We start from the raw sequence: 20,312 nt of genomic DNA, 5'->3' as shown, positions 1-20,312 counted from the left end.
TGGGTGTGAAGCTTCCAGGAGGCTGCTGCCAGTCTGATCTGCTTTGTTCTGAAACAACAAAAAACCCAAGTTCCCCTGCAGGAGAGACCAACAGGATTAGCGAAGCTGCTGTCTGTGGCTGTCTAACATCCGTGTTTCAAGGATAAAACAGAGGGAAAGTTAGACTCAGCTAACTTTTAATACCATTTGGATCTCCTTTGTTTCTAACCTACCTTCATAAATCCTGGATTATAAAACACCTTGAGGCTGTTTTTAACAGTTAAGGAGGTAAAACATTCATATTTATGGTGGCATGCTCAGAACAGTTGTTATGAGGTAAGGAAAGGACGGATAAGATACCTCATCCACACAAAGAGAAGTACAAATGGGTATCATCAGCATAAAGGAAGTCACGCTGTGGTTGTGAGTGATATATCCCAGGGGTAACACATAAAGAGGGAAGAGGAGTGGTCTGAGGATTGACTCCTGGGGAACCCCACAGATCAACTTTGCAAGAGATGACTATGAGCTGTTGATGCCACACTTAAAAATGTATCATATAAATAAGAATAGAACAATTTAAAGCTGAAACAGGCATGCCAACTAAAGCTAAAATAAAAGATTTTCCAGCATTGGCAGGAATCAGCAGGTCATTAAACAATTTGGGTGATAGGAGGCATTATAAACTTTGCACAAAAAGTAAGGAAATTTGTGTAACATACATTATTTCTTTGATGTTTTACTGCTTCTTGGCAATACACCTTATCCTCTTAAGACCCTGTATCCACATAAATGTACATTATATTTGTGTCTCCCAAAACTCATGATACTTAATTTTTTAAACTTTTGACCTATAAGCCACTAGGGCTGGGACGATACGCTATTCCTGCAATTCAATTCTATTACGCTTTTTTGAGTGCCAATGCAATTTAAATTGCGATTCTTCGATGTTTACGATTTTTGCGATTTTTAGTTTCCTTTTTTACACCAGACCATGGGAAAAAGTTGAATTATGATGATAATGTCTACAGACTATATCAGGAGCCATATTTTCCCATAAAATGCACATCACGTGAGTCAGAGAGAAACATTTTGCCCTCTGCTGGAGAAAAGTGGTAACTTTTTTCCAATCCAGTTTACAAACAAAGACTGAAATAAAGACTTTGAATTAAAAAAAAAAAAATTGACAAAGAATCCTGATTTTGATATTGTCAAACAAAAATTCCCGATATATCAGTTTTCTTTTTTATCTCTCCCACCCCTTTGAGCCACATTTAGGGACTGTGCCTGTGTCATCTATTGGTGAAATCTCAACCACTCATAACAAATAACTTGTTGCAAACTCATGACACATATTACCAAACTGCCTGAATAAAGACCAAATTTAGATATTATACTTAATAAGTTTTACTTGCCCTGATTGAAAGGACAAATAAAAAATGTTCGTCAGACAAAAACTCATTTCTCAGGAGGTTAAACTGTTGGAAAGCCTGTTTATTTGCCTTTTAAATGTGAGGATTATGCATTTGTGGGGTGGGCTGACAGCATCCCCAACATCCAACATCTTATTCTGCTATCGACTCCCATTTTATGTTGTCAAGTTGCTAATGTGTCTTGTTTCTTCAGACTTTTATCATCCAATCCACCAAACAAAAGTCAATTTCAGTGTTTTCAAATCTCCTCCTCTTTCCTGTGCCTTTAAAAAAAAGGCAATTAACGTCTGTGCTTTTCTTAGATACAATTGGTTCTTAGTTATTTCTGAACTACTCCCACACAATTTCTCAGCCAGCTACCATGCAGAGTTTAGTTTTGGCTCAGTTCTGGGGTTCAGTGTCTTGCCTCCAGGATACTTAAACGTAGGATCAGAAACAGCCTGGCATCGTGACCTGTGGATGAGCAGCTCCATCCTCTGAGACAGAGTCGTCAAGTAGAAACAACAAATATGTAAACCGTGGTTACAGATAAGAGTTACTCTTCGAGTTCTGACTTTCAAATCTACAGTTTTTCTGCTTCCAGGGACATTCAACGATAAAGACGTGTAGCTGCAAACTGACAAGACGCTGTCAGCTTATCAAGCCTCATGTCTCTCTCTGTAAGATCAGATGAAGAGCAGCTCACCTGTAGCCTGGCCAGCAGGGACAGGAAGTGGCTCTCCGTGGAGATCCCGCTGCTGTCTAATCATCTGACTGGCAGCCTGCAGGCGTTTCACACCATCTGTCAGGTACGGATTAAACAGAGCAGGAATATCAGTACCTGAGGCTCTCTGACCCGACTAACAATCTACATTTGTACACATAAAAAACAGGATTCTGAGTGGAGCTAACAGGGCTTTCTTTCTGCATTTGTTGGAGATTTTTGTCCCATCATGAATTATTTGTTGAGTTCATTAAAAGCAGACAGCAGAGGTAATTATATGAGTTGTTGGAGTGCGTGCCTGGTAGGCGTTTATGTCAAAGCCTGATGGATTTTACTCGTTCGTAGATTTTAATCAGGAGAGGTGAGTTAATAAATTAAACTTATTTTTATTTCATAGAGATGCTGTGATATTAAATTACTGTCAGAGCCTCTTTGGAGCTTCAGCTCTACAGTGAGAGTGCTTTAGCCCTGAGGCAGAGTCTGTCTCCCTGTGGAGACCAGAAACTGCTGGTGGAGGTGTTAAGTCATCTGAGGTCGATGAGATGATGGAGCTGATGTCGCTGATGAACCGTGACACTGGGCAGATTTAAAGGTATCATACATTTGCTTTAATCCTATAAACGGATGATCACATCCCTAGATGAGTTTTTTCCTGAAATATAAAATAAATGTCATCCAGAGTTAATATGAGATGTTAACCTTTGATTACTTGAACCATGCAGCAAAATTATGGTCCGTGTTTGACTTCTCACAGCATTATATGCTTGGGCTCTAATGATTGGATAAAGCAGAAAGGCTGCGACAACTGTGGTCAAAGACTCCTGTCTCTTAATATCTACAAAGTTTAATGTAGAATTGAGGCATTTCGATTCTACAGCAGTTTTCAACACACAGATATCAGGTTACTCCATTTCTTCTCAACTCCCCTCTCACTGATGAAAGAGTGGATAATATTTGGATGTTTGCTTGAGTCTCAACATCTTGCTTGCATCACTGAGCAGCTGTAAGGAGCTTTCACTGGATTAAACTGTTGAGAGGTGAAGAGTTAGAGGATGTTTTCAACATTCAACAGCCGCTTTGAGAAGTAAGGCATCAAAACTACTTATTCCCTCAGGGTTATACACTCAAAAAAGCAACATGAGTATTCATTCAATCAGCAAAAATAAAACATGTTGCTTCTACTCTATTATTACATGTTAAGTGATTAAATCCTGTTGTTTTAACATGATGTGCAAAATTGTTAAAACTACAAGATTGCTCTATGTAAACTCAACCTAATGGGTTGGGGTGGGAATCCCATAAACAATCCACTTGCTGTTGCCAGGGGTGCCTCTGGGCATAACTTTGTCTACTTTTGTATGTATAATTGGTACAAAAATGAATTCAATGATTTTTGTTGTGACAGCTCATTGAAACCATGAGTGAGGAGGGAACGCAGTGCATATAAGACACTACTGTGCATTGAGATGGTACTTGACAGGCATAGACCTGCTGTCTGTACTCAATAGGCGTGGACTGGCGGTTCATGGTCCGTAAGGCCCAGCCCATGTACCCAATGATTTTTACACTTTGTTTTAAATTAACAAAATGAGTTGTTTTGGTGCGCTACGCTATGTTGGCACATTTTCCAAATGAGACATTTAAAAGGTTACACAGCCAGCTCATGCAGTGATGCACAGACAACCTACATTTTTACAATTCTGCAAATTTATTTAGCAGGCGCTTTTGTCCAAAGTTAGTTCAACTCAGCTCAATGTACAGCAGGGTCTTGTATCCACTGTGCACCCTCCTCACTCACAGTTCAAATGGCTTACTTTAGTGAATATGTTAAAAGAACCTTTACAAATTAAGATGGACTCAAACAATGCAGTAATAGTGACACCAGTATTTTATGTTCACGCAACATTTTTACAATTAGTTAGTTGGTTCAATAAATTTGGGTCTTACTAAATGAAACATTTTGACAAGGAAATTATTTCCGTTATTTTATTACATTCATTCAACAAGTTATTTCTTTAAGTGTAGGGCTATTTCTTTAATTTTTGACTGCTAGGTTTACTTTAACATCACAGGAATAGAACACAGCTTTAAGCTCTTTGTTGGGATTTTTTGTTTGTAACGATGAAATCTGGATTTTTTGTAAAAAAAAAGAAAAAAAAAAAACGATTCTTTTTGTCAAACTCAAATTCTTCATTTCAGTTTCTGTTTATAAACTGGATTGAAAAAAAGTTACCACTTTTCTCCAGCAGAGGGTGATGAGCATTTTATGGGAAAATATGGCTCCTGTTACAGTCTCTAGCCATTCTCATCATCATTTAACTTTTTCACATGGTCTGGTGTTAGAAAAGCAAACTGTAAGTTGCAAAATCAGAAATATTGAGAAAACGGGATTTAAATCAAATCAGCACCCCAAAAATCGTAATAGAATCGAATCGTGAGAACAGCATATTGTCCCAGCCCTAGCTCTGATGTACCGCTTTTTTAAAGAGGCCTCAGGGAATCAGGGAATCATGTCAACCAAAGGGGTGCCAGATGAAGTCCTAAATATTAGAAATTCTATGAATACAAAGAGAAATTAAAATCAAGAAAATAAAATATAAAAAAGTTTTGCAGTAACTTATTTTACCACTAGGGGAGCCCTACAGCCATTTAAAATGGGGAGATAAGGGTCTCAGAGCAGGAACTCATTACCCAGAAGTTTTTGGGGGTCAGCTGGTCCAAATACAGCTACTGACCAAAACCAAAAGTTTCCTTGGCAAGTCTCCATGACACACCATTCTGCTTTTAAAGACAATTGTATAAACAAACCTGTTTCTACCACATGTGCCAGCTCCAACCCCTGAGAGTTCTGCTAAGAAATAGAAAACCACCAGGTAGGAGTTGAGATTGGGCTGGTAGAGAGGTGCCAGTTCACTTCTTGGCAAAAGAGAACAGCTACAGAGCTATATTCATGACTGATTGCAATAATTCAGAGTGTGAAAAGAGGATGTGTAGGTGAAATGCTGAAGTGGACAAACATGACATGAAGAGTAAGAAAAAACCCTTTGTGTTCTTTGATTTCTGTTTTTAAAATAACTGAAAAAAAACAAGAAAAATGCAGGGAGAAAAGACTTCTTAAAAGATTGAGTGAACAGCACTTTTTTTCCTGTTATATTTTTACATTTGTGCATTAATTAATTTCCTCTAAATTCATCACCACCTCTTTTTCTCAGAGAGAGCAGCAACAGTGCAGCAGCATCTAAATGAAAAGAGACATCAAACCGTAAACTGACAGTGTGATGTTTATCGTGGTGTGTTCACTGCCTGCAGCGTGACTCTGGGACACTGAAGCCCAGAGGGAAACTTTCTGTGTTTTCCTGCCAAATAAAATGCCATACTAGAATAAATTAATGAAATCTGAACTCAAAAGCGGGAAGAGAGTTCACAAAGGCACAGAGAGATTGATAGAAATGTGTTAAATCCATTGAATTTTAAGAGAATTATTTATGAGTGTGTTTCTAATAGACTTCAGATATGTTTGTGTGATTTGGATAAAGAGTATTTTAGGAGTTTTAGATGCAAAAACCTTCATGTAAAGGTATTTTACACAAAAAAAATTTAAACACTCAAATTTAACACTCAAAGACAGTTGAGCATGGTGTTTCTCTGGATCAGCCTTCACTAACATTGATGTGTTATGAATAAGGCTTCAGGGCAGATGTTGTCAAACACACATACACAGAATTCACTCAGGCTGCTCCACTAGCATCAGGTGCAATCCAAGCATGAAGAGAGGCTCATTTCGTGCTCAGGTGTAAAAAATTCAACATATGATCTACTAAATGCTTCATGAGCTCTTTTTAGAAAGCGCTGCAAACATGTTGCTAAACTCAGTTCTGGTCCACTCAAGATGGTGTAACATGCACTGAAGACAGAAGGACAGCCTTGTCTTCTAAACCGTTGCTGTTCCTTCCTTCAGTGCATCCGTGTACACTACACAGAAGAGTTGACTCCTCTCTGAAATTCATTGATTTCTCCCTGTCTTTTCTGGCTCCCAGCAGCTTGATCTCTGCTCTCAAAGAAACTCTGAGTGTCTTTTCTGTTTCAGCCAACTGGCCGGCCGGTCGGGCAGCAGGCCTCCAGCAGCCTGCAGCTGCTGCTGTGAATATAAAGCAGAGTCAGAGAGCAGCCGTCACCAGCTCCCTCCATCTGCTATTTTACATAAATGCAAGTGTGAACAAAAAGAAAATAAGAGGGATCAGCCAATATCATTCAGCTACATCCTCCCCCGGATTGGAGACTGAGTTTTGAATGCTTTGGTTCTCTTCATTTTAAAAATCACTCTACTAGACATCTGTGGCTTTGAACTCTTACAGCAAATCCCTTTATACAGTGTTACCACTCTTTTTTATTTTGTATGGTGCTGTGAAGTCATCCAGTGTTTTGTTCTTTGCGTGAATCTGTAAGCGGTTTTAAAAAATAAAGTTACAGGAACAGATCTACACCTTAACTTGACCTCATTCTGCACCTCTTCCTGGAACAGGGGGATACAATGACAGCAAACGCCTCTCTTTGTGCAGTATTTAGGCTTTTGCAGAAGTGATAAAAGCAGCAGGTGCATCTCAGCTAATGGGTGCTAAAGCGTGCTCCATTTTGGCGCAAGAGTTTCTTTGGATTACAGCCTGTCCTTGGCAAACTGGAACTTCTGAGATCACTTTAGATTTCTAAAGGAGGCTACAGCCAATTGGAGAAGTTTGATGTTAACCAGAGCTGAAATTTACATAAGCGGCTGTCTCTTCATTCACATTTTAACTCCTGTCTATCTTGTTTGATTTTGTTCCACATCAACCGTTCAGGTTGTTCACCAGAGCCCTGTTTCCACCAAGCAATCTAGTTTAGATCAGCACAGTTTGTTACAAGTTGACTCAGTTAAGACTGATCCTGTTTGTGTTCCCACAGCCAGCCCCCTCATGGTAGGTGGTGTGTAAGCCAGATGTCGATAGCCGCATTAGTTAATCAATAGCGTGAAGCCATAGCCGTACAACTGTACATCGCTGATAAATCCAACGCAGAAGAAAAACTAGACACGGTAAACAAAGAGCAAAAATGGAAGACATTCAGTAATTTGTGTCTTTGTGATTTCCATGTGGCTCTTTGTTACAAAGTGCAATCAAGCTTTGTTTCAGAGAAGGTTGTGTGCCGCAGAACTACAGCCAACCAATCAATGGTCTGCAGTATTGTAGCTCCACCTTCTGGGATCAGATCGGTTGAATCTTGCACCTCAATGGAATGGTCCCAAAAAGTGGGACGGCACTTTAAACCAGCCCAAAATCTGATGAAGGGTTGTGATGAGGCATATTACCATCCGTCCTTATACAGGTTGGCAAAAAAGAGAGGAAATAGATGCATCTTCCAGGGAACATAAAAATGTGCTCACAGTTTACAGACAGACCCAAAATTATGCTTGATTTTTTGCATGTAGAGTGACTTAAATACAAAATGACGGAGCTGATATTGAGCCTGAATCCCTCTTCTGACAAAAATGATTCTCATTCCTGAGTTGCAGATCTACTTGGATAAGGTCCTGATTTGATATAGTTGATTAATTGAAAATATTCAGTCGCTTTTTACATCCATATTGTGTTGTGGGGAACCCAGAGGACAGCTGGGCGTTCACTCCACAGATTTTTTCATAGAATTAAATTTTTTTGTGGGTATTGGTTGTGCTTTATCTTAAGGCAGATAACAGACAGATTTAAATTATATTTTGGGGTTTTATGCCTTTAATTAGATAGCAGAGAGGACAGTGGATAGAGCAGGTAACAGGGGGAGAGCAGGGAGCGACATGCAGGAAAGAGGCCACAGGCTGGATTCTAACTAAGGGACAACATCTGGTTAGTCAAAATGAAGCCTGTGCCTCACACAGGTGGCCTCTGCTTCCTGACCTATCCACTGTCCTCTCTACTATCCAATTAAAGGCATAAAACCCCACCTTTAAAAAAGAAAAAAAAAGTTGCTGTTCATCAAGAATCCACTTGAGGCTGGCTGCAGAATGACTGGAAGTCACAAAAAAGTCAGCCATAAAAATAGACCCTAACGGCACTAAAAAGCATATTTACAGCCAGGTTAAAAAAAATGTCTTGGGTCTAAAACGCTGATTTCATTATTGACACACACCGTACGGTGAGTGATTTTTTTTCTACCTCAGTAGTTTAGAAGTTATTAGGATTGTTTGATTGTCCAATCAGAGACACAGCTCAGGTCATGTGACTGATGGGCACCCAGTAGCTGTTCAAAAGGAAACTCATAGCCGGTGTCATATCAAATGTAGCTGTGTCCGTGGATTGGCTTCATTTCACGGTTTCAGGAACAGATGGGTGATGTTGTGTAGGCTACGTCCATGTTTTATACAGTCTTTGATTCGAACCCCGGCCACCTGTGCAAGGGCGAACCTTAACCACTAGGTTTCCACCAGTTATCTGCATTCCAGATATTTGTCCTTTTGATGTTGCTGACATTTAAAACCATCACCAATGAGATTTTTTTCATTAATAGGATCAGACAGTTGGGAGTCTGTATCATTAATGGTCCATATGTGAGGTTTTATTTTGAAATAAAGTGGATGGTTTATGCCATTGCCAGGTCTTACCTCTGGTCTAATCTTCTATATTTTGGTGATACATCCTTGGCACTGATAGTTGCTCCATTTCATTAAAAAAGACCTTTTAATGTGAGAAAGTAATGAAACAAAATCTTTAAAAGTTGATTTCTTTGCATTTTAGCTCTCGTTTGTTTCTGTGTCTGTTTAAAAAAAAACTCTCAGCAGATGATAACAAGTGTGATTACTGACACACACACGTTCAGTTTGCTGACACAGCACTTGCTCAAATAAAGTTTTTTCCTTTTCTTATCAATATTTATGCTGAATATCTCACTAAGTCACCAAATCCTGAGTCAATGTTTTCTCAGAGATTGGCTGTTTGTAGATGAATATTCAGCGCTCTAATTATGTTTCAGCAAATGTTCCTAAATATGCTGTTAAAGAAAGTATCAAGCATATCAAATTAGACTGAGCAGTACATGGGCTGTGACGGAGAGGATTAAAGATGCAACCAGAATGAAGTAATTAAATAACTGTCACACATCACCCACACATGATGTAACTCACTTTTACTCAGCCAGCCTCTCAGCTCCTTCTCATGCTGCTCTCCGTTTCATCCTTCAGAAGTCCGTTCAGCGTCTGTTCAGCTGTCAGGAAAGTTTTAGCAGTGAAGGAAATAAAAAACAGTCCATCAATGATGATGTGGAGCAGAAATAACGCGTTGCCTCTCTTCAGGGATCACCGCTCGAAAAATATAATATCAACAGCTTTGATGGACTAACATGGCGGGGCAGAAATCCCTGAGTGAACAGGTTTTGACAGAAGAGGAGAGATGGCTTAAAAGTGATGGACCCTTTGAGAGTCAGTGGCTGACTGAGTGCTTAATCAAATAAAAGCATGTGTTTGTGGACGAGCACTGACAACAAAACTTTTTATTAGAGATCAAAACAAATGTGAGAGTCGTTCAGTCTGCAGGTGGACCTTTGAGAGAGAGCAGGAAATGTCAGAGCAGGGTGAGGTGAAGAGGATGGAGAGGACAGCTGTGGGCCTAACGGACAAACAAATATAGTTTTGGTATAAAAGATGAGACTTAAAGTACAAACAAGTCAGGATGGTGATGATGACTGTTTAAATAAAAGCTGCCTGGCAGAAAAGATTCATTAATCCATCCATCATTCCCTCTATTCATCCATCCAATTTCTGTTTATCCCTGCATGCATTCATATGTCCAACCATCTACAATTTTATGATTTTATTTAGCAGACGCTTTTGTCCAAGGTGACATACATTGACAGGAGGAAATTAGATGTCCTACTTTTTGTAGGTATTGGTTGCAACAGGTTCATCATGTTACCCTAGACATCTTTCTCCTCAGCGATGCTTTCTGGTCTCTTCGGGGGGAAAGCTGAGGTGTTTTTTCTTCAGGCTCGCTACCCTCTACCCACTACCCCTCTTCTATATAAAAAGCTTGACTAATTTCTTGAAGAAAAACAACTAACATGTACAGCAAGGTCAACAAAGAGATAAGAGGCACTATCTGTCCACAGGGGGTCCCAAAGTCTTCACAATCGGAGGGTTCCTCTCAGGAGCTGTGGTTGTCGGGTTAATTCACTGAGCAAGCTGCTGATCCATCTTTGTGGACACATTGAAGCAGATTTTGAAAACCGAAAGTTCCTTGTACGTGGAAATGTCTAAATAAAAAAAATAAATGAGGCTGACTGCCAACTCACCCGCAAATATTTTCTCCCATTGCTGTCAATAGTTACAGTGGGAGATGATGGCACCGATAAATTCAAGTTGTCAAAAGATTTGGGGGTTTTATTTTCTGTACCAAACTTACACAATACAATGTTCTCTCTTCAAGAAAGGAGTTGACTTTCCGATGTCTGAGAAAGAAAGGTCTGCAAACGCAATCCAGTCAGTGTGTTTGGAGGTTGTATTTTAACAAAGTATTTCTGCTTCTGATTCTGATAACCTTGGCCAAAACTCGACTATTCATTTCAGGATGTATAAATTTGATTTTTCTCTTCAACTTGTGGACTCGTAGACAGTCGGAGTTAAGAGGGTGTACCTGTGGCGTTGTGGCGTTCTGCTGTCACAGAGTACTTTAGATTCAATGTGAGCTCTGATGACGGCGGTATGAAATTGGAGGATAAAACCGTGACTGAGTGTTGCCAACTTTGAAACTTTGTCGCTACCATAGACTGTATATAGAGTGGACAGTGTGGCTCAGCCATTCATCATTGTACGGTTTCGAAGCCAAAATTCCCCCGTCACAGGCGCAGCCATTGGCAGCAAATCTAGCCAGAGTCTGCGCAGTAGAGACAATGAGGGATTCTGGGAGAATCCAAGTGGAGCTGGGTGACAAATTAAATATGTATTTATTTATTTTTTTCAAGAGTCTAATCACTCCTTCACTCTACCTCTCAATATATTTTAAAATCCCTGAAAAAAATACACGCGAGTGGCAGCCGTCAATCATGGTTAAACGTTAAGTAAAGCCTTGTTTTTAACCTCATATAACCAATGAAAACGGAACTTGTCAGAAAAAAGAGGACTTGAATACAAGACAGCCAAATGATATCCTCAAATCACTACAACAATCGGGAGTGAGAAACATTTCTACAAGGAGTATTGATTTTTAAAAGTTTGACCACAGCCCATCTGGAATGGGTGGAAAGCAGGATTTTTTAACCTATACTGCAGCCAGCCACCAGGGGGAGCAGGTTTTGTGGAGACCAAGCAAGCGGACGTCCATTTTTTTTCAATCTATGGTTGCTACATTTAATGACTTTTCAAATCCCTCTGGAGAGTATTTTTAAAGACGACATTTCTTGCAACTTTTCTGGAGTTTGGAGATTCCAAGGTTAAAGCGTGTGTTGACCTCCTCAGTGGTTAGAGTGTGTGAGCCCCTCCCCTATCCAAAACACAGAGACAGTCCTCCTCACTCACAGCAGATGAAATCACGCAAGTGTGTGTCTCATTATGGTCACTTCTGCTGGTCCCCAGCACAGATAAAGGAGGAGTGTTGATATTTAGACATAAAAAAAGACAAGAATGGACAGAAGAAAGTTGATTTATAGTTCAAAACACATTTAGTATTTTGAGTATTACCTGCTTTCTGTCTCTCCACGTTATTCCTCTCTCCTACAGAGTCCATGACAATTACATGCAAATGGATTATTTGGCAAATCAGACAGCACTGTCATTTAGTGGCTTTTAGTGACTCCTGGGACAGCCAATAGTGACTTTCCTTACTGAAGGGTTGGCATGTCAAAACTATTAATGTTTCACTCAGCTTTAATGATGTTCTGAATGGGAAACAGCCTCATTATTTCAGGTTTTTCATGACTATATATGAGATACTTGATAAGGGTATATGTCCATTTTGAAGATACCTGATTACCCCAGTTACGTACAAAGCTGTTTTATTTTCTGTCAGTATTTGTTCACATGTGGGGTCTCACATTTTCAACCAAGTCAAGAGTCCAGCAATCTTTCATTGTGCACCAGACCTCCTCTGATTTAGCCCTTTAGATGCGCATTTAGTGTTTTTCACAAAAGCAGCTCTTTTCTCTAACGGATGAATTTGTCACTTCCTGAGAATATTTGCTGTAGAAAATGTGGAAAAGGCTGTTTTGGCAGTGTGCTGTTAATCACTTTGTCTGACACCTACCCTGAAGCAGCAATTTCAAGCTTGAAAATTAACAATATAGAAATAGTCCGTCCATGGCTGATGGCCTCGTTTGCTTTTGTGAGTCTTAAAGAGGAATGCGTGTTAATATCAGTCCCACAAAAGCAGCTAAAATCTCCTCACAGGAGCTTTTTAATTATAAATGCATAACATTTAAAGCGCTCTGTCCTCTTCTTGGGGACTGAACTCATTTCTGGCGTTGATGCAAATAAAACCTGCTGTGTTTGCATCAGCAGGTGGAAAGGTAGTCCATCAGTCAGCTCCTCTCGACTCTGATCATTCGTTTGCCATCCCCTCTTTTTTCTCACCATGCGTGTTGCTGCTTGTGTTCAGCTCTCAGGGTGTATTTTTAAAGCTTTGCAGCATTCAGAGACCTGCTGTTCCCTCTCGCTGTGATTCCATGTATCTCATGTTCGTATTAAAATGTGTCACTTGTCTGATTCCAACATTAAACAGCCAGCTGCTTTCTCAGTGTGAAGTGTGTCCACGGGCCACAGGGGTGAGTGTCGCTCATGCTGAGTGTGTATATGTTGTTGCGCGGTGTGGTCCCTTGTTTCTCACAGATGCTGGGATCAGTGTTATCTGATTCCCCCGCTGTGTTTGCTCTCAACAGGTTTTTTATCTTCTGATTCCCCTGCTGTCTATGTTCTCCCTGGGTTTTCATTATCAGACTCCCCTGCTGATTTTCCCTGCACGTCTTCCTCTCCTCTCTGTTTTTGGGGCTTTTTTGGGGTGTCTGCTGAGTGATCCTAAAAGCCTCCCCCTAAGAAATGCATTCAGTTAATATTTGATGCTGATCTGTTGAACATGACACCATAACCTTGTCCCCTGGGTGGTTCTGTTACACAAATTGGTCTGAAACTCCCGCAGTGTATTGATTTTATGTTGAAAGACTTCACCTGTTGTCATGATGAGCAGCGACGTTTTCTCTTTTTATGTGCTCAGAGTTACACCTGAGAGGTAACAGAGAAAGAAAAAGAGCAAGAAAATCTGAGACAGGAGACATAAAATCTTTGCAGATGAAGGAAGGGATACGATAGTACCACACACAGGTACCAGTTTTTGTTTCATGAAGAAAAAAAGATATTTTCTTTTATCCTTTTGGCGTGAAAATGTCATGACATCCACTAGTGGGTGCTTCAAAAAATGTTTCTATCACAGATTTCCACATTAACACATGTGATTTGTAGTTTGACTGGAACTACTAGCTAGCAGGATTTCTGTTGGTACTGTAATTGTTCCTAGATAAAATGATGTAGATGGCGTCATTTATTTTTATCATCAATTTGAAGGGCACTGATGCTGTGGGACATGTTTCATTGCTGGAGAAACAACAGGCAAAAACCTCTGTGACAGCTGCATAACCCTCTGAAAACTCATGTTCTGTTTTTCAGTATACACCTCTGAATGTCAAATACAAACGAAGAGCCTAAAACATAACAACAACTAAACAATGAAGTTTAGAACGAATTAACATTGCTACAGAAACATTATGGAATTGCATATTGCACCATTACCTGTGGAGCTGAAAACAGACGACTTTTTTCATTGATGACTCCCACCTTGGAAACTCTGCAATGATGTTTACTCTACTTTTAGTCGTTGTCTATTTGTGTCTATTCGTTGTCTATTTTGACAAAAATGTGATGGTTTCATACTCATGTGATAGATAAAATACTCTAAGTACGAATTCATTCTTGCGAAAAGTTTATCGTCTCTTCTTCTTCTTTTTCAACAACAGAAACCACTGTCTTCTTCTACTGTAAAAACAACCACACCCCCTCTTCTTCAATGCTTGCCCTCCAGGTAGTGGTGGCCAGGCTTGTACTGAAAACCGTGTTTCGCTCTTTCTGTCCCCCAAAATCTGCCGTAGACAGACATGGCCATTCGTAAATATAAAATGTTTTTTTCTAAATTAATAAGAAAAAAAGAAAGTTTTATGGGGGTTATTTTACACTACTTATAAGATACTTTGCATACATACATTTCTCATTCCCACCGTTTCTGTTGGGCTAAATTAGGGATGGGTACCTTTCACATTCGAAATGATATGGTACCGATGCCCGGTACCTGGCAATTGGTATCGGTACCAATTTTCTGTACTTTTTTGTGGTTGTGTGGTAAAAAATATCTATTTGTTTTTTAATAAACTATGTTTTTTTCAATCTAACATGTTTATTCTTCAGTATATTCTTCAGTATATAATCTTGCAATGCTGTGTTCATGTCCAGCATGGAAAACCACCTACTCTTCCACTCCCTCACTGTCACAAGGATGCATTTAGGTACCTCAACATGGTACCTTTTGATTTTATGTGAGTCGGTACCCGGTGCTTTTGATAGAATTTGGTCGGTACCCATAAAAGTACCTAACTTGGTACCCATCCCCAGGCCAAATGCTGCCAACTTCTACATACTGCACCTTTAAGAGGTGGTAACAGTGGAAATGTCTTCCTGCATATTTTGACAAACCTATAAAATAAGTTAATGTGAATATATAAGTCCTTATCCAGCAAAACAAAAATGAAAAGAGTGGCTTATAGTGTCTGTTTACCCACCAAATGAAAGCATAAATTCATTTGTGCAAATACAAGACTAGAAATCAGAAATTTTAACAGGGCTGACATTTAACCATCTATTAAACACAACTGTGTTATTATGTACCCAATTTGTCTGCACAAATCAAAACAAGGCTGTGTTTGAGAGTTGATTATGTTTTATAATCAAAAGAAAGTGATTGTTCTGTAATCTTTGTGAACACAGCAAACTAATTACTGATATCTGTAAAGTGGTGGATGTACTGAAATTGTTTTTTTTTTTTTCCATTAGTACAACAATCAAAAACTGTAGCATATCTTTCTTTCTGAATATTTTTTTTTCTCTTTTACAGAATAATGACTTCCTGAAGGCATTGATTATAAATTTCCCCCAAAACCTCATTTTCAGTTTGGGAAAACTTGTTGGCTATTAGAGATTGTGGAATTCAACACCATTCAACACGGGTGCCTGGAGTAACTAGATGAGACTAAAATGGTAATTTGTGTTATTCCATTAATCCTTTTAATTGAAGGCTAATAAGCCATTTTAACTGCTGATATTAAAAAAAATAACAGTCATTTGGAGGTGAATCTAAGCTGACCAGTGTTCACTGACGCTATAAAATAACAGTTATCTCTGTAAACCACATTTGCCTTACTGTATACAGAGGTCATTTTACATTTTGATGCTGGATAACTACAAGAAAAGAATAGAATTGATCATTAGTTTGGGGGCCAAATGGTTTTGACCAATCAGAATCAAGTATTTAACACAGTGCTGAGTAGGAAAAATGAGGTTTAAAAGATTGTTCGATGTGAATTAACTTAAACACCCAAGATGTTAATTTGTCTTTTAAAAGTGGTGTATTATATGGTCTCCATCATGTCTTCACTTCTTCTTTTTTGGCACGGGTTTTATCTTGAAATACCTTCTTCTCACTTTATCTAGGAGAGCAACAGAGAAGGACACAGTTAGACAAGCAAAATACAACAAATTTTGTGCACATAGATATTGCTATCATCTACTTACACTGTGGGATGCGTTCAGTTTCTTCTATCATATTGCGTAGCTCGATTTCTTTCATTTTGATGTAGAGCTCAAGCAGTTCTTCCTCCTCGCTCCATACATCTGTGCGAGGATCCTCTGCCTTTACACTGAAGACGTCCAAAGGTTGGTAATCAGGCATCTTCAAAATGGACAGTTCCTTCATGGGCGCCAAGTCTTTATTTTGCAGGGATGTAGAGCTTTTTTGAACAGCATTGTTTCCACAGCCTTTGCAAGCAGAGTCTCCAGAGGAACTGCTGTTTAAAGGGTTTGGCTGTGAAGAGTAGAGGTATAATCTGCTCCTTGACTTCATTTTTCCCAGTGTCCTGTCATGAATGGAGGAGGAAAAATTAACTGCTGCCATTTTTAATGGTGTGCATTGTTTGTTTTGGTCCAAATTGTATGGACATCTCCACAACTCTGGAACCAGAGTAACAATATTTTCAGCCGGAGCCGTTTACACGACAACGGATTGAGAATGAAATGCAAAAGTATTGTTACATTTAAGCCGCTTGTTTACATGGAGACACCATTTTAGCCGGCCTAAAATGGAAACTTTTGAAAACAGCTTTTTGGGTTTTTTCTCCAAAGCAAGCCAGAGTTTTCAGTGGAAATGCTGATGTCATGCTCCACTTTGTGTATGCGCATGCAACAGTATGACAGTACAAATGTTACAACCAAGCGGCAACCTCCGGTCTGAGAGTATGAGACAATGCGAAACTGCTAAAATCTGCTGTTTCTGGAGTGTTTGCTTGAGGCTGGCTCCGGTAGTAGCGGAAGTCACAAACGCACCAAACCAAAAAGAGCCATTTTCAAAGCAGAAATTAACCTATTTACTGCCTGATTCAAAAAACGTCTCCTGTCTGAGTCACTAATTTTACTACTGGATCCCACTGTATGGGGGGTGAATTTTTTTCTAATGCGGCCGTTCAGAGGAGAAGCCCTAGGTGAAGCCCTTGCCACTACCAATATGGCCGCTATAGCCAATGTGCTTCATTTTCCGTTTCAGAAACAGACGGGTGACGTTGGCGAGACTAAGTCCATGTTTTATACAGTCTATGGTTACAACCGGCGCTGACCACCATGCTGTGCTTGTGCTGCTCAATCTGCTGACAGTTATAACGCCACCTACAGGCCTGGCATGCTTAATGCAGCGTTTTCAGTCCCTCATTGTTTCCGTGTGAACCTATACTTTTTTTACAGGTTTTTTTTTGCCTTTTGGGGATAAAAAATTGTTGTGTAAACAGGGCCTAAACTTTTATGCTCAACTTTTCTTATGTTGCCAAGTTTAACACGTCATCCTTTGTACTTTTTTGTCAAGGAATTATTTCTGAGCTCTAGCAGGGTATATGCTGAAATCCTGAGGTTAAATTCAATACTTTTTAAAGACTTTTAAAAACCTTTCAAAAAGTCTTAAGACCTTATTGCGACTTTGAGCTGTTGTTAGCAACCGATCTTAGACAGTTGTAGTTTGCATTTTATCATAAATTAGGTTAACTGAGAAGGAATAAAGCTTAAAAGAATGAATGAAACTCAAGGCAGTTTAATTGACATTCCCATTTCCACAGAAAGTAACAGCAATTATACAAGGCCAACTTGCAGAAAACGAACAAGAATTTTATTTCATCATTGTCAAAATTTAAGATATGTGCTTAAGATTATTTGCTTTCCATCAGCGTTACATAAGGACGGCTACTAAACTACTGTGTGAACTGAGTTTGTCACATTAGCCTACGGTTATGTTGGGCTGCTAGCGCTACATATAGCCCGTGCCTCACAAAATGACAACATTGCTTGTTGTCACGCCTCAAACAACAACGCTACGTATCTGTATTGATAGATAACTTATCTCATCGCATTGTACCCAGTAAAAAGGTGATTCGAACAAAGAAAATTTGTTCCAAAACAACTGAGATCAGGGGAAGCTTTCTCTAAATTGTAAGAATCCAAGATCCCAGGTCATCAAAAGTCTGAGAAATTTTCTCAGGAGACTTGAGAAACTCTTATGATCTAGAGTGAAATATTTTGAGATGCTGAAGCTTTTTCAAGATCCTCAAGCTGGTCTGTGATGAGTGTGACGAGCAGAATGATCGTCCAATCATCATACAATATTTTTGATGGTTCAAACCCTGAAAACATTTTCGAACCAGATGGACTATTTCTGTGGTGAACATATGGAACTGTCTGTCTGGCGTGTCAGGTTGGTGTGTAACAGTCGCAAGGAGGAAAATAAATATCCATGGATACGTTTGGAGTCAAAGCTTGAATACCAATAAAATTTAATACCGCATAACATTACGATTAAGACTTTTTAATACTTTTTAAGGGCCTTAATTTCACACAAATGATTTTTAAACTTTTAACACTTTTTAAGACCCCGCGGACACCCTGTCTAGTGGCCTGTATGTTAGTTTAGCTAACTGGTCGATGTAGCCATGGCCTAGCAACTGAGCTACAGCTAACTGCAGCGTTAGCTTAAGTAGCTACTAAACATCCAACTACTTTTTCATTTATATATCTATTTATTTATTTATGACAAATTTGTTTTAGGAGAGTTAATTCACTCTGAAATAACGTGAAATAGTGTCCTCTAAAATGTACGTCGGAGTTTAATTACTCGCCCGTAAAAGCCCGCCTGACGTTACGGGCCGTAATGTTTGTACTACAGGCGCATGCTAATGCTTTAACTTGAAAGCTGGGACCAGTAGCCCCTCTTTTAGGGATTTACTGCCCTAATTGTCTCGGTAATGTGGTCAATAGGCCTTGAACTGTTGGCAGCACACGCAGTGGAAGACGGGAAACTGGAGGACCCAGTGTGGCTTTGTAGAGAGGGTTTTGGAAAGCGTTTTGTTTACGAATGAAAAGAGGCTTTTGGACGAGGAGAAGGCGCAGGGAAGTTTGAGCTGAGACCGCGTAGTAAGGCTATAACACCACCCCCTCTCTCCCTTTTTCTCTCTCTCTCTCAGCCCTTGTATGTGAGAGTGAGTGTGTGTGAGTGTGTGAGGGGATCTCTCGTCTCTTGGAGCTGGAGAGGAGAGGTTGGCCGTGTCTCTCCTCCACCAGCCGTCGGGCTTCTCTGCAGCCTCTCACTGCTTCACCATGGATCTTTGGACTAAAAGAGTCGCTTGGATTATGGCTCATGTCGCCTTGCTTCTCTCCAGTTCGTGTGGGACAACAGGAGAAGGTGAGTAGACTGCGCTTCTTCTTTTTTTTTTTTTTACTTTCTCACCTCCGGACTCGCTCCGTCTCCTCCGGGGAGCGCGGATCCAGAGAGGGCTTCATTGTTTCATTATGCAGCACTCTGAAACAAATGAGGGTCTTCACACTTTTGCAATATACGTGCTTAATTTATGTTCCTAATTACCCTCCACAATGATAAGGGAGAAGTGCAGGGGTTTTGTGGATTTGGTGTGTTGCGCGCATCGGTTGCGCATCAGCGCTCAGTGGCACTGGAGAAAGGGTAGAGTTGGAGTAACAGCCCAATGGTTCAGTTTGTGTCAGGATCGAAAAAACGATGCAATTTAACAATAAATGCCATCATAAGGCTTTTTATTGCGTTTCAAACGGAGTCTCCTGCGCATAAGACAACTTTAGCGCATCGCTCTGCAATTTCCTCTTCCTATCGTACTTTGTATGTCTTTTTTAAATCATTCTCGCTCAAAATAAGCTGTCCTGCGAAAAGGTTTGTGAGTTGTAATGTCAGAGCTGAATATCAGTCGTGTTTTGCACTCTAAAGGCTGGAAATTTAACGCTTGTTCATCCCCTGTTTGTGCATAAATCAAGAGTATCCGTTTTCTTTCTGGTTAATGTGGTGCTGAGAGCAGCATGGTCAGCATCCCAGGGACTGAACCGCGTTTCTGCTCAGCAGCAGCACTGTGAAGGTGCCTGTGTAAGAGAAAAAGGGGTGTAAGCAGATTACAGGGAAGGTGATGGGGCTGCGAGGTTGCTGGTTTGATCCTGTGATGATGAAAAGCCCGACTTTCTTCCATAAAGAAGTGCTATTTGGGCATCATCACTGGGCAGGTGTCAGCGCTGAAGTGTGTGAGTGGAAAGTGGGGCGTTGCTCTTATACTCCTCAGCCTCAGAGAGAAAGAGGGAAGGGAGGGAAATCCATGAGAAAAACGGGTCGAGTGGAGGAGAGATAGGGCAGTGATGTATGCCTCTGAGTAATCGAAACAGATGGTGCAAAAGGTCTCCCATCCCATTCCAGTTTTACTCTGCTCTTCCATGAGGCATCGATCTTTTGTCCTTTTGTTCTGTCCTCATTTTCTGCACTTTTTTTGACCTTCCTTGCACATTTTATAGCTTTCTCAGCATTGCTGTTTAAGATAATGTTACAAGT

The 20,312-nt window shown here is 40.0% G+C and overlaps 1 protein-coding gene across 1 annotated transcript in view; it reads left to right on the top strand.

Annotated features, from left to right (window-relative positions):
- Positions 1 to 18,936: 18,936 nt before the first annotated feature.
- The window catches only part of LOC141804596 (contactin-associated protein-like 4), a 151,306-nt gene continuing 149,930 nt past the window's right edge, over positions 18,937 to 20,312 (top strand). Inside the window, exon 1 of the mRNA XM_074689112.1 lies at positions 18,937 to 19,154. Coding sequence (XP_074545213.1) covers positions 19,070 to 19,154 — 85 coding nt within the window. The 5' untranslated portion in view covers positions 18,937 to 19,069. The remainder of the gene's footprint in view (positions 19,155 to 20,312) is intronic.

This window comes from Halichoeres trimaculatus, unplaced genomic scaffold (assembly GCF_033239565.1).
Source record: "Halichoeres trimaculatus isolate MK-OKI-2021-1 unplaced genomic scaffold, fHalTri1.1 fHalTri1_scaffold_15, whole genome shotgun sequence".
Lineage (NCBI taxonomy): Eukaryota > Metazoa > Chordata > Actinopteri > Labriformes > Labridae > Halichoeres > Halichoeres trimaculatus.
Note: the sequence above shows the minus strand (reverse complement) of the source record. Positions and strands in the feature narration are given on the sequence as shown.